The sequence below is a fragment of the Chrysemys picta genome, chromosome 11 (genome assembly GCF_011386835.1).
Source record: "Chrysemys picta bellii isolate R12L10 chromosome 11, ASM1138683v2, whole genome shotgun sequence".
Classification (NCBI taxonomy): Eukaryota; Metazoa; Chordata; order Testudines; family Emydidae; genus Chrysemys; species Chrysemys picta.
This window is the reverse complement of record NC_088801.1, coordinates 69,706,520-69,721,498: the sequence shown is the minus strand read 5'-3', so window position 1 is coordinate 69,721,498 and position 14,979 is coordinate 69,706,520. Positions and strand designations below refer to the sequence as shown.

The 14,979-nt window shown below is 48.0% G+C and overlaps 1 protein-coding gene across 7 annotated transcripts in view; it reads left to right on the top strand.

Moving 5' to 3' along the window:
• LOC101936446 (UDP-glucuronosyltransferase 1A1-like) overlaps positions 1–14,979 on the top strand; it is an 87,975-nt gene that overhangs the window by 50,940 nt on the left and 22,056 nt on the right. The window contains exon 1 of one of the 7 annotated variants that reach the window (XM_065561136.1): positions 4,294–5,176. The exons of 5 other annotated variants lie outside the window; for them this stretch is intronic. In XM_065561136.1, coding sequence (XP_065417208.1) covers positions 4,313–5,176 — 864 coding nt within the window. In that variant the 5' untranslated portion in view covers positions 4,294–4,312. Of the gene's footprint in view, positions 1–4,293; positions 5,177–12,736; positions 13,671–14,979 lie in introns of those variants that run through there. One more of the 7 variants, XM_024109246.3, reaches the window with a different exon arrangement.

Sequence of the window (14,979 nt, the reverse complement as noted above, 5' to 3'; positions counted from 1 at the left end):
CCTCACCCCTCCCTCCCAGACTTGCGCTGATCAGCTGTATGGTGGCGCAAGCGCTGGAGGAAAGGAGGAGAAGCAGGACGCGGCTTTTTTTTTTTCCCCGCTCCGCCGGCAGCCCCGGACGTTGTGGGGTCCTCTGAGGCACGGGGCCCCATGCCGGGGAATCGGCCAAATCGGCTTAAGGCCGGCCCTGAGTGTGTATATATAGTAGACACATTTTATGATATGCTGTAGTCAAATACAAGTTATTGGGCTGAGTAGTGGGGTAACAGTGAAATTCTATGGCCTGGGTTAAACAGAAGGTCAGACTAAGATGATCTAATAGTTCCTTCTGTTCTTAAAATAGATGCATCTGTGAAGCGATGTATAGACAACAAGTGAAATGTAGGTGATTTAACATTGTTATGAGAACTGTGGAGCAGGCTGTGAAGGCCCTGGGACCTCATTGATTATTCCAATGCAGCTGGGGAAAAAAAAAAAAAGCCTGTAGGCACTTGAGTAGGGTTACCATACGTCCTCTTTTTCCCGGACATGTCCGGCTTTTCAGCACTCAAACTCCCGTCCGGGGGGAACTGCCAAAAAGCCGAACATGTCCGGGAAAGTGGCGGCTCTGCTCCTCCCCTGACTCTTCGGCTCTGTTTAAGAGCCGAGCTGCCCGAGTGCTATGGGCTTCAGGCAGCCCCCTTGCCTCCGGACCCCAGACGCCGGCCGGGCACTTCCCCTCCCGGGCTCCGGCAGCGCAGGGTCCGGAGGTATGGGGGCTGCCTAAAGCCGGTAGCGCTGGGGCAGCTCGGCTCTTAAACAGAGCCGAAGAGTCAGGGGAGGAGCAGAGCCTCCAGCCGCGGCGGATCTGCTCCTCCCCGATGCTTCGGCTCTGTTTAAGAGCCGAGCGCTATGGGCTTTGGGCAGCCCCCATGCCTCCAGACCCTGCGCCGCCGGAGCCCGGGAGGGGAAGTGCCCGGCTGGGGGCGCAGGGTCCGGAGGCAAGGGGGCTGCCCGAAGCCCAAGCGCTACCAGCTTCACAGTTTGCCGGGCAGCCTCCAGACCCTGCGCCCCCGGCTGGGCGCTTCCCCTCCCGGGCTCCAGCTGCGCTGGGGAAGTGCCGGCCAGGGGCGCAGGATCTGGGGGCTGCCCGGCAATCCGTGAAGCCGGTAGCGCTCGGGCAGCCCTTTCCGCGTGGTTGGGAGTGGGAGGGAGGAGGGGGCGGAATTAGGGCGGGGTTGGGGCGGGGCTGGGGTGGGGAAATGGGCGGGGCCAGGGCCCATGGAGGGTCCTCTTTTTTTATTTATTAGATATGGTAACCCTACACTTGAGCAGCAGTGACATCAGCATTATTACTCTATATGGCATCATAGTATAGGGCTTGTCTACACTACCGGTTATCTCGGCAGAACTTATGTTGCTCTGGGGTGTGAAAAAGCCCCCCCCCATGACATAAGTTACACTGACCTAAGAGCTTCTCCCACCGACATGGCTACCGACTCTCACGGAGGTGGATTTATTACACAGACAGGAGAACTCTCTCCTGTCAGCATAAGGCGTCTTCATCAGACATGCTACAGCCAGTACTGGGTTTACAATGGCACCAGAGGCGCCCTGGCACCAGGCCCATGCTCAACAGGGGCCTGTCAGCCCGCTGGGCGCTGCACTTCACTTGTGCTGCCAGCCGAGGGGCCACCGCAGGGTGGCTCCTCTCCTCTCCAGCCCCTCCCCCGTGCTCTCTCAGCTGTCCAGCCAGCCCAGGTATCCCCGCCACGCCCCGCCTCCTCTGCCCACTCGCTCCTCCGCCGGCTGGGCTGGGGAGGTCTCGGGGGTCACGTCCCACAGAGGTCTGCCTGCCCTGCTCCCCAGCGTGGCTCCGGCTCCGGATGGTCTTGTTCTGCCTGCCACCTCCTGGGGCTGAGCTGCCTGGGAGCTGTGCAGGGGCTGGCCTTGGAGGGAAGGGAGGGGGCTCGTCTGGGCACCAGGCAAGGGGGTTCTGAGGGAGGCCAGCCTGGGCAGGCCCCTTCCACTCTGATCCCTGACCAGCCCCAGCTGTGATGCTGGCTCAGCCTAGGCAACGCAAATAGCCCCCACCCGGCGGGCCAGTGAGTGTGGCTGGGGGGCAGGCAGGGCAGGGGGAGTGGGTCTCTGGAGATGGTGCTGGGCAGTGGGAGTCTGTGTGGGGTACTCCTGGGCCCCAGGGGGAATGAAAACAGCCCAGGTCCCCCTCCTGCAGCGTTCTTTGCTTCCCTGCAGAAAGTGAAGGAGGAACGGGGGGGTGGGATTGGGAATGTTCATAGCATAGTTTGGGGCCACTGCCCCCCAAATAGAGGCAAGGGGGGGCGGCCATATGGGGTGCAAGGTCACATGCCACTGCCCGCCCCCTTCCCCCCCCTTATGTGAACGCAGAGCTGCGCAGCCCAGCTGAAAAAAGAAGGTGCTGCTCAGCTCCCTGGACTTTGCAGCTGAACGCCACCTTCTGGGTCCTAGTGCTGGTTAAAGCTCCCTTCTGTGTGCTGGGACCCATCCTTCATTTTGTACAACAGTGAGTGCTCACGGTGGGGCAGGGCGTGGGATGGGGAGGAGATGGAGCAGTGGGGAAGGGGCTTGGGATGGGAAGAGAAGGGGATGACGGAATCGGGGGCAGGGGGAAGAGGCGGGGGGAAGGAAGGGGGTGGGATGGAGAGGAGATGGAGCAGTGGGGAAGGGGCATGGGATGGGGAAGAGAAGGGGATGGGAATGCGGGGGCCCAGCGTGCGGATCCCCTTGGCAGGAGCTGGGGCTCCCCTGTTAAGCAGGCCCATCAAACCTTCACCCTGACAAGACCCATCTCCCCTGCATCTGTACCACCCCAATGAGCCCCCCAGATGCCCTCCCCACTAAGCCCCAACCACCTACACCTAGACCCCCACCCAAATGAACCCCACCTCCCCTGCACCCAGACCCACCCCCACCACTCCCCTCTGAGCTTCAACCACTGTCACTTGGTCCCCCCTGCAGACTCCCATTGCCCCTGCACCTGGAACCTCCCTGTGCATCCAGATCCCCCACTGAACTGCCTGCATCCAGACTGCCCCACACAGAACCCTCTACTCCCATCTGGATCCCCCCACACTAAGTCCCTCTGGACTTGGATCCTACTGCCAGACTGAGCCTCCCTGCCCACATCTGGTGTGCCTGGTGCAAAAGGGACAGGGCCCCAGGGTGTTTCTGTGGCAGGCATGGCCCTTGTGCTGTGTCAGGGTCAGGTTCAGCGTCACTGCCAAGTCCCTGTCCCAGGGGGCCGGGGAAGGCTGCAGGGTATTCTCCCACCTCCATGCAGCCAGTGGCCTGTGCCCCCCACTGCCATGGTGGAGCTTCCACATTTATTTATTGTAAAAAAAAAAAAAGCGGAATTTTAAAATATTATGCACAGAATTTGATGCAGAATTCCCTCAGGAATATGGGGCGCTGTACAGCTGTGATGGTGGGACTGTGAAGGGGGTGCTGGACAGTAGGGGATCTGTGGGTGGGGGAGCTGGGCAGGGGGTATGGACTGGTGTGCAGGGTGCTGTGCAGTTGTGGTGGGAGGTCAGGGAGAAGGGTCTCTGGGCAGGGGGTGCTGGGCATAGGGATCTGTGGGGGAAGTCTCTGGGTGAGGGGACACTGGGCAGGGGGTGCCGTGGAATAGGCACGCTGGCAGTGCAGGGCTGGGCAGACCAGTGTGTGTCTAGCAGTTGTGGGTTTGTAAACAGTGCCCTTGTGCTGGGCTCAGTGAGGCCACTCCTGCTGCGCTGCGCCTCATTGCCCCCGACCGCCCCCCATCACATGCCCTATTTCCCCAATGGAGGCCCAGAAATATGTTTGGCACCAGGCCCACAAAAAGTTAATCTGACCTTGGCTACAATGCAGCTGCCCCGCTGTAGCGCTTCTGGTGTAGACTAGCCCTAAAACAGTGACTGTAAGAGTCCTCTGCAACATAGCAATATGTTAAGGTGAAACAGCTGTGCTCTTTTATCCCAGGAATAGGTGTCATTGTAAAAGAATAATAGGCTATAATGATTAAAGAATTACTTGTTCTTGGAGCATGTTCAATAGCAAAGATTTCCTTGAAGGTATCTTGTAGGAGCAAGCACACCCATTGTCAATTTGCAATTCTAATGTCAGGCTTTTACAATCCCTAATTCCCTCCCCAGTTTCATAGGGTGCAGCCATCTAACAATAAACACTTGACAAACTGACAAGGTACATGGTTGGAATTTTGAAGTGTTGCCATAAATCCACAGGGTGTGGTTATTGGTATAAAACTTGGCCATATATGGCTGTGCGTACGCACTGGGCTTTCAAAGGAGAAATGTATCCTGGGGTTCATCGTCAGCGCGCACTTACCACAGTGCTGCTTCTTTTCATGTCCTTGTTAAGTTTTGCTGCTGCTGGGAAGCTGCTTGTGATGCCTATGGATGGAAGTCACTGGCTCAGCATGAGAGCAGTGCTCAATGAACTAAGGAAGAGAGGACATGAAATAATTGTTGTTGCACCAGAAATAAATCTGTTCATAGGAGCATCAGAGTCGTACATGATGAAAACGTATCTTGTGCCTTTCACAAAGGAAGACCTGGATGGACATTTTCTCACGTTTGCCGAGACCAATTTTAAGGAACAACCTTTTCCGTTAAGGATTATTAAAATATTTGAAAATGTTAAAAACACCTCTGCTCTGCTCTTAGCCACTTGCACACACTTACTGTACAACAGAGAGCTGATGGGATACATTGAAGGGAGTAACTTTGATGCTGTCTTTACAGATCCCATGTTGCCTTGTGGACAGATCATAGCTTTGCATCTTTCTATCCCTTCTATTTTCTTCTTACGGGGAATCCCATGTGGTGTCGAGGCTGAGGCTGCTCAATGTCCAAACCCACCTTCTTATGTCCCAAGAATGCTTTCATCTAACACAGACCATATGACATTTACCCAGCGTGTGAAGAACCTATTAATCAGCTCATCAGAATCCCTTCTTTGTGACATTGCTTATTCACAATTTGAAAGTCTGGCCTCTGATTTTCTGCAAAGACCGATGACCATGAAGGAACTTTTAAGTCATGGATCCATTTGGCTGAAGAGAGTTGATTTTGTGTTTGAGTATCCCATGCCTGTGATGCCCAATATGGTCTTTATTGGAGGGATCAATTGTGGACAGAAGAAGCCATTGTCTCAGGTTAGAGATTTGTTTGGTGGGGGGAGGGATAGATTGGTGGTTTGAGCATTGGCCCCCTAATCCCAGGGTTGTAAACTCAATCCTTGAGGGGGCCACTTAGGGATCTGGGGCAAAATCAGTACTTGGTCCTGCTAGTGAAGGCAGGGGACTGGACTCAATGACCTTACAGGGTCCCTTCCAGTTCTATGAGATAGGTATATCTCCATATAAACAAAACAAAAATACTGAAGTTGCAAGGGAAATGCTGTTGGCAATCACTTTATTATGTGCTCTGTACCATCTATAACTGTATATCTAATGTAGACTTGGCTGAAAAAGTCACATTGTTTCATGTAATTTTAAAAGATAAGGGGCATAATTAACAAATTATGTCTGCTCCCTCTTCCATCGGCTTTCTCCTGGGACTGCCCATATAGCTTTGCAAAACATAAGAGTTTTGGTTCGTAAGAGTTCATACACATGTCTTCAATTTCGGTGTGTCTGGGCTCATGCACCCCACTTTCAAAGCAAATGCAACAGAAACTACCAAGTATCACTTGGTTTGGGGTTGCCAGCATAATCCATGACCCCTCCTCCTTACATCTAGCATCCCCCTGTGCCAACTGGCCCCTTGTCCCACCGTTACCTTTTGCTCCTTTTGACAGTGTAGGTGGTAGCCTTCAACCCTCCCCACTTTTCTCCTGCTACCTTTGGGGGTTTTGAAGTGCTAGACTAGCAAGGTTGGCTCATCCCACAACTGCTAATACAGCCTCACACACCATGTGGATAGGCTCTTTGTAAGTACCAAAGATAAAAGGGAAAAAATGTTATTTATTTAGTCTTTATGCACTACTTAGAGTCATGGTGAGATGAGCATTGTGGCTAAAAATCTCTGCTCAGGGGACTTACTTTGAAGTAAATTTAATGGCTCTGCACTTCTAGTTTCACAAAATCAGCAGAGTAATCACAGACACTCAGACGCTCAAACCAATACCCCAGCAACAAGCTCGGATGGGGTAGCCCTAAGAAAGGTCACTTAATAGCTTTTGTTACAAATCCAACTACAGCTAACATTATTCCAGCAACTTTTCTGCCAAATAAAAAGCAATTGGAAGCAGGACCCCAGATCAGTGTGGCTTTTTGATACCCCTCTCCTGGCGTTATTGAGCATGCAACTAATCTCCTTGCTTTGATCAGATTGCAAACAACAAATGGATCTGCTTCATCACCTCTAGTAGGTAGTTTTTTAGAATTCAGGGGCCGAGTCTATACTTTCCCTAGTGCCTGGGAGCTCCAGCTGGGGTTATGCTTCTTGAAATACAATCCCTCCCAGACTTCACCAGCCCACAATAATATGTGTAAATCACAGAGTCCAACAATTTGTTAAGCATTTGTCCAACAATTATAGCTACATAGGAGTCCCTCATACTTAGAGCTACCTGCACATTTTTTATCAGTTTGTCAAATCCGGAAACTTCACAGTGTAAAGAAAACTACATTTTATCCAACTTTCCACTCCTCTCCCTGAGAATGGCACATTTTATAACTATTTTCAACATACAACAAAGATTATTTCAAAACTGTAAAACCAGTAGACAGTAGAGCAGCATTGTCAACAGCATTATTACTCTAGATGACTTCATACCAAAAAAACGGAGAGGAAACCTCTTCTACAACTTTAACAAGGCAAGCACACTGTATTTTATATTGTCACCCTCTGCTCAGTGGTATCAGATGTTCAGGTCTTGCGTGCTGCTTTCTCATTGGATGAGAAATTAGTGATGTCGAGTCCGGGTATTTTCTTAGTGTAATTGGTTTATTCATAGTATATTCACCAGTCCTGGAACCGAAGTTGTCATAAACATCCAGCAGACAAATCCCTCTTTTAGTAATCTCCACCAAAACACTAATGCCTGGTTCCCAGGGAGCAACTCTTACCTCAAAAACAGCCTCTACTTAGAGACATTAAGGCAGAGTGCAAAGTTTCTTGTTGTTTGCAACAGCTTCTCCAAAATGAAACTCCATAACAAAACTAGCAATAATACACAAATTCTTCAAACAGTGGCTTAGCCCATTCACTAAGAAAAAGAACTTCTAAGACTATGTGCAACAGCGGCATGTGGTGACCAGGGCTGGCTCGACATTGGTGAGGCCTCATCTGGAGTACTGTGTCCAGTTTTGGGCCCCACACTACAAGCAGGATGTGGAAAAATTGGAAAGAGTCCAGCCGAGGGCAACAAAACTGATTGGGGGGCTGGAGCACATGACTTATGAGGAGAGGCTGAGGGAACTGGGATTGTTTAGTCTGCAGAAGAGAAGAATGAGGGGGGATTTGATAGCTGCTTTCAACTACCTGAAAGGGGGTTCCAAAGAGGATGGATCTAGACTGTTCTCAGTGGTACCTGATGACGGAACAAGGAGTAATGGTCTCAAGTTGCAGTTGGGGAGGTTTAGGTTGGATATTAGGAAAAACTTTTTCACTAGGAGGCTAGTGAAGCACTGGAATGGGTTACCTAGGGAGGTGGTGGAATCTCCTTCCTTAGAGGTTTTTAAGGTCAGGCTTGACAAAGCCCTGGCTGGGATGATTTAGTTGGGGATTGGTCTTGCTTTGAGCAGGGGGTTGGACTAGATGACCTCCTGAGGTCCCTTCCAACCCTGATATTCTATGATTCTATGATTCTATGAATGCAAAGGCAAATAAGGGATGTGCCTGGGGCCCAATTTCATGGGGGTGTATATGTGTGTGTGTGTGGGGGGGGGGGAGAATGTTTTTGATTTTTTGGGTTTTTTTTTTTTTACATGACAGAGGGGCAGCCAGGCAAAATATCAGTGGTGTTGTAAACCCCACCATGCACTAGGTTGCAAAGCCACTCAGTCAAGTGAGTGAAGTACTTTCAATTTGCATGCAAATCCACACCAGTGGATGAGGGGGCAAAGATAGTTCTCACACACAACTGTGACTCACTTCGCCATTCCCAGCAGAGCCAAGGAAAGAGAAGGGCAGTGGGTAAAGAAACCACTTCCTTCTCTAACAGCAGAAAGTGACCAGGCTGAGACAGGAATTACTGCAGTGACCTGAATGGGAGGGAACATAATCAGTGTATTTTTCCCCTTCTTTTCATTTATTAGCTGTTTGTTATTATTCATATTAGAAAGTAAGGGGCCCAGGAGTGTATGTTTGCCTATGGCCAGTGATGGGTTAATCTGGTCCTGCTGATGACTCCAAAGTCACTGCAACTAACATGTTGAGTGGGAACAATTGTGGCCTGTTATCACCAAGATAGTACACATCATAAAAGCTATCTTTGAAAATAATGGTCAAATCCTGGTCCACCTTGAACTCAGTAGGAGATTTTCCACTGAGTGGAAATAGGATTTAGCCCAGTGTTTGAACTACTGTTTGTACTAGGAGCATGGGTTTATAAATTGTAACAGACATGCTATGTGTTTAAGTACCTTATTACAGCAAGCTAATGGAATTTCAAGATCCAGCACAGTTCACACGCTTCAAGGCTTTTGCAAAGTCTTGTCTTATTTTGAATCCAATGAGCGTAGTGAAACCTGTAACAGGAGAACCTCCTATTAGACTGGCACCTGTCCCAAACATACTGAGTACAATTCTGCTTCACCCTTTTTAAATTACCACCTGGGTTAAGGAGCAAGTTTTTGTTGATCCCGTGAATGGGTCACTTGAAAAGTTGGGTCACTAGGTGGGAATGAGAGATTCTGCCACTGGTATAAATCAGTATCATTTCATTAGTAGTAAAGCACTGCTGTAGCTGTGTTTGACAACACTTTGTGTATGATAAGTTTCACTTCCAGTCTTGTTCACTAGCATGATTACCTCATCCTCAGTCACTGCTCTGTGGCATCCCCACAGCATTCTCTTCCCTCGGCTCTGCAGGACGGTGTTTGCCAGCTGCAGAGACTCTTCAACAAAAGGAACGTTTTTGCAAAAATGTTTCTATTTGTTGTTGAAAATTCTCAGATTTTTTCAGTTTTTAGTTTTACAAAAATGTTCCATTTTCTGCAACTGAAAAATTAATTTGTTTTGGCTTTAAAGCAAAAATGTTTGGGTTTCAAATCTTTCCTTTTTTCAATGAAAATCTGAACAATTGTGTTGTCATTGAAATTTTCTGGTGGAAAAGTAATTTGCCAACCAGCTCCAGTTTTAAGTTGGGACCAAAACAAGGGTCCTTCCTCCTTCTTTCCTGAAGCCCCGGCGTGGGATTGGGGGAGCAACTTCCAAACAAGATTCCTCTTCACTCCATGGAGCCTACATAAGTACAGAAAAAACCATTCTTCTATCCCTGGATTCTTGCAGGAGGCTGGGAAGCAATTGAAACCTGGAGAAGGGGTTAGGGCAGCCCTCAACTTCACTTCCTAGTCCCCTGCATGGGGACTGGAAGATGGGAACCTGCACGAGTCAGGGAGGGCAGCCAACACAGGGAGACTTAATTCATTGGGACTCCTTTGTAGGATCTGGGGAGGCATTTAGAAGGTGGGAGGTTCTACCTCAGTGATATGGAGAAGGCAGTAGGTCGGAGCGTACACAGACTGGGAAAGCGGTTAAGTGTTCTATACTGACCTGGAGGTTCACCCTGCATGTTCCCTTGCGGCCAGATGTGGCTCCACAGATGAGCCCCTGCCTCAGTTTCCCCTCATCTGGGGTATCAACAAGCAGGGCTTCCTAGTATTAAAGCGTGCACTTTTCAGAGGGTCTCATTTATTGATCAGAAAAGGACAATGCAAAAACAACCAACAGCTTTAGGCAGCTGCTCCACCAGAAACTCTCCACCTCTGGGTTAATCAATCTTGCGTCTCTCCCCTGTAGTCACGGGGCACTTGCAGGCTGAGCTCGCTGCCTGGAACTTGGGCCTCCGCTGGGCCTTTGGCCAGATGCCACTCTTCCCCTGATGGTGTGTCACTCTTTGCTGAGACCCTAGTAGTTCCTCACAAGGTCCCATGCCCAGTTTGTTTCCTGGGCTGCACTGGTCGCTTGCCTCGGAGCACTCTCTCTCTGGGCCTGTGCTCTTCAGGGAGACACCACTGCCAGTAGCTCCCCTGAGATGTCGCTCCCCACCAGGAGCTTCCTCTGTTCTGGGGCTTTCTGATGGAGCCCTCATAGCCTTTATTGACCCAGGTGTTCCTTAACTAATGAATGGCCATCCAGTCACCTAGGTAAATAACTCACAGGTGGACCTAGGTTGGCTCATTCTCCTTAGCAGAGCCTGTCACAGGTAGGCTGCGTACCTGGCCGCACGGACCAGCTACCCGATCACATGTTCCTCTAACTTTGGTTTATTGTTAAATGTGGGCATGTTATAAGCTTACATACTGACTGGAAATTGTAACAGGATATACAGTGAGCAGGCAGGAGTTGTACCAAAGGGCATGGGATTAGGTATAAAACTTGACTTTGTTGTACATGAGGGATATTTATGGAGAAATGTTTCAATCTTGTTGCACAGCTGCTGAAGTGCTTCTTCTTTTCCTGGCCTCCTTGCAGAGTTGTGCTGTCTCAACAAGCATGGAGGAAGAAAGAACATGAAGTGGTCATTGTTGCACCTGAAATAAATATGCACATAAAAGCATCAGAGAATATTACCATGAAAAAGTTTCCGGTGCCTTTCATAAAGGAAGAGCTGGTTGGACAATATCACTCACTGACTCAGGGTTTTTTGAGGAACAACCTCTGCTTTTATCCACTTGTGCATATTAGTGCACAGCAAAAACGATCAAATACCTTTACAGGAGTAAATTTTATGCTGCCTTTATGGTCCCACTGCTTATGCTGTGGACAAGTAATAGCTGAGTATCTTTCCATCCATTCTGAGTTTTTCTTTTCTCCATTTTGGTTTTATTCACTTATACACTTTTTTTAGGCAGGTGTGGTGGTGGGGATAGTATTGAGAAAGTCATTTTGAGACAGCTCAAGCATTCTCTGGAGTGCTCAGCTTTTCGGAGCTCCTTTCATTCTGGTTTTAGACTGGAATAGGCACATATATTGCACAGGCTACATCGACCAATCATTTCCTCTTGGTGATGGACAAAGCCCCAGTATTTATACCAATTCTTTCAGATCTGCTATCTGCCTTGGATACTTTTGACCATGATATATTGTTGACAAGGTTGTGGTATATAGAATTCCAGTTGAGTAGCATCATTCTTCTTCCGATGAGAGGACCAGAGTGTAGTGTTGGGTTCATCTGTTCAAGAGGCTCTCTCCTAGGTGACACTGCAGTGGTCCTTTCCATCGGCCCTTCAGTTCAATATGTGAGACTGCTTGCGGAAATAGTGGGGTGGGGTGCATTATGGTGTCATCAACATGCTGATTACACATAGCTCTAAGTCTCCTTGTATCTCAAAAACATATTTACTGCATCTGTTATTTTTAAAATAATAGATTTCAATAATCTCCAATATTTGACCTATCTCAGGAACTAACCTCAGTCAAGAAAAATGGAAATGAAAAATGCCTTATACTCGGATTCTGAGAGTCTTATTACTAGTCACTACAACAGCTTTGTGTCTGATTCTGCCGCTTTGGGATCTGCATTGTAGCGCTGATAGTGGGAAATAACCACAGAGGTCTCACTGCTTTGTTGCGTAAGAGCAAATGCAAATTCTTGTTTTAAACTGCTGCATTCATCTTGTGTGTTAGAAGAGGTGACCAGGCCGTGTTCAGTGTTTAGTTCGCTTCCTTGCCATAAGTAAGAGACCATTTTGATTCCTAGCCCCATGTTTGTACAAAGTCTAGTCTGAGTTTGAGCCTCTAGCCAGGGGGATGGAATAGCCCACACAGTACAATGCAATGTCCCTGATTGATGGCTCTGAAACAGAGCCCTAAGCTGAGGTGCAGCAAATGGGTCCATTAAGAACCCCTCCCTCTGGGGATCAGAGGCCAACCGCAGAATATCAGACACCCATACCTTGCAACTCCTCCCATGGACAGATGGGAACTCATTCCTTCCCTACCTTTTCTCTCCACCTCTCAGGAGCAGTGGGGCAGGTTGTTACTGAGGCCTTTGGGAGGCCCATCATTGGGGAGAGAGAAAACTAAGTTCTAGAGGGAGCTGCTTGCAGCCTGAGGAATTCCTGTGAATAAGTGCTACAGCTCTTGAATATATAGGGGGAGATTTTCCTAGCCACTCAGCGCTGGCCTAACTCCATCTCCAGTGAAGCCAGGGGGAAGTTTTACCATTGTCAGCCCATGCTGACTGCTTTTGAAAATCCTATCCAAAGCAACAGCTGATTCCTTCATCCCTCTCTTCTGCACCATCCCCCTTACCTACCAAACTAACTAAGCACCCGTTCATCTGACCAGTGCAGAGATGGTTTGTGCAACTGTGTAGAGGTTATGGACCCCAGGGCCGTGATTTAACTCAGGGGTTAGGGTGACAAGAGTCAGAGTAACCTCAGTTGAAAAAGGCCTCGGTTAATCAAGTCTATCATGATGCTGTTACTGCCAAAGTGCAGCTCAGGTTTCAGACCTTTGTGTTTGATCTCGTTATGTACATACATTATGCAATTAAACATTGACTTGAATAGCACGTAGGAATAAAGGTCAGAAGATAGAGTTGTCAGGAGTTACTAAATGGAGTCTGACTGGCAATTTGCTAGTTTCTGTAGTACCCACCGCACTGCTGCAGAGATGGCTCCTGGGTTTCACTCTAGCCCCCAGATCAGTGCAGCGCTGCTTGTTTACCTGGCCTTGTTGAGCTTTGCTGATGGTGGGAGGCTGCTTGTGGTGCCGATGGATGGAAGTCACTGGCTCAGCATGCGTGCCGTGCTGGACGAACTGAGGCACAAAGGACATGAGATAGTCATTGTTGCCCCTGAAATAAACCTACGTGTAAAAGCATCCGAGAATTATGTCATGAAAACGTATCCGGTACCTTTCACAAAGGCAGAGCTGGAGGGACATTTTCTGGCTTTTACTGAAGAGGTTTTTGAGGAACGACCTTTTCTGGAAAGATTTGTTCGATTACGTGAAAGGCTGAAGAACACCTCCACTCTGTTTTTATCCACTTGTACACATTTACTGTACAACAAAGAGTTGATCCGATATCTAGAAGGGAGCAAATTTGATGCTGTCTTTACAGATCCCATGATGCCCTGTGGGCAGATCATAGCCGAGTATCTTTCTATCCCCTCTGTGTTTTTCTTGCGTGGAATTCCATGTGGTTTAGACTATAAGGCTATTCAGTGCCCAAGCCCACCTTCTTATGTCCCAAGGCCATTGACAACCAATACAGACCACATGACATTTCCACAGCGTGTGAAGAATCTGTTATTCAGCTTAGTGGAGATTCTCCTTTGTGATTTTGTTTACGCGCCATATGCAAAACTGGCCTCTGAATTTCTTCAGAGAGAGATAACAGTGACTGAGCTTTTAAGTCATGGATCTGTTTGGCTGATGAGATTTGACTTTGTGATTGACTATCCCAGACCACTGATGCCTAACATTGTTATAATCGGAGGCATCAACTGCGCTCAGAAGGAATTATCTCAGGTTGGTAAAGCTTTTATTTTTGTTGTACTCATGGTAGGATCCTGAATTCACTAGAAATTTTGTATCCTAGATAGGATTATTATACCAACGATTTCAGTTTGGCAAGGATTAAGCATGTTGTTAAGAAGAAAGTGATTTTGCTTTCACTTCATTACACACTTCCATAGCTTTTCAGCAGCTATTTTTCTTTCTTCTTAAATGTACTTTTAAATAAGCGATTATAGAGTGATTCAAACCACCTTTTCTTTTAAGCACTAAGCACTGCTGGTTCTCATTTCAACTAAGACACCTTAATATTAGCTGGTATCCCAAACAAGGATGAGATCCTGAGCTGCCATAAATCAGTGTAGCTCTGCTGAAGTCAGTTTACACCTGGAGAGGATCTAGTCCAATAACTTCACTTTGAAAATGTCCAGGAGGACACCAGTTACTGGCCAAAAAAGACTAAACCTACTAGCTAGAGGTAGACACAAAAGATGACAGAGACTGGTCCCCTGGGCAACACATACATGCTGGAGAAAGGTGCTGGCATTTCCGTTAGCATGTTGTCCATGGACTCTGGCAGCTCCCTCTTTCACATCTGCTGTTTGCTTGTATAAGTTTCATAAGCATAAAGCCCTTACTCGCTGCTGGAATGAAGAGGATCCTACTCACAGATGTCAGAGTGTCAAGAAAAGAAACAACAACAAGAATCCTCTGCAACTTCTATGTTCTCTGTATCTATAAATCTTCCCCTCTTCCCTCCCCACCCTGCCACCAGTAATTTTCCCAATCCTCTTTTTCTACTTTGTGCGAACACTTATTATTTTCAATTTATTTCTTAGGACCAAATAGCAAGTCCTGTGGTAGCATTCCACCAAAATAATTTAGTAGTTCTACCTTTGCAGAAGCTGTTAGCATTGCTTAATTTTTATGATGCCAAACTCCTAGTTAATCTGATCTTTGTCTGAACCTAGGTAAACATTTACTTTGCAAGGAGTAAGCTTTGGTGACCATAGTTCTCTTGTATAAATCAGTGTTCAGTACCTGTGTGATGGAAGTCCCCCCCCACTACTAAGAACATGGCTCCTTCCTCCCAGTCATGGTGTCCAGTTGTTTCTAGGTTACTTCTTTTTCTGGCCTTCTGCAGTCTTGCTGAAGGTGGAAAGCTATTGGTGATGCCTATGGACGGAGATCATGAGTCAGGTGCTAGAGAAACTCAGCCTGAAGGGACATGAAATAGTAGTTTTTGTGTCAGAAGCCAATTTACTCATGAGAACATCCCCTTATTACACAATGAAAACATACCCAGTGCCCCACACACAGGAAG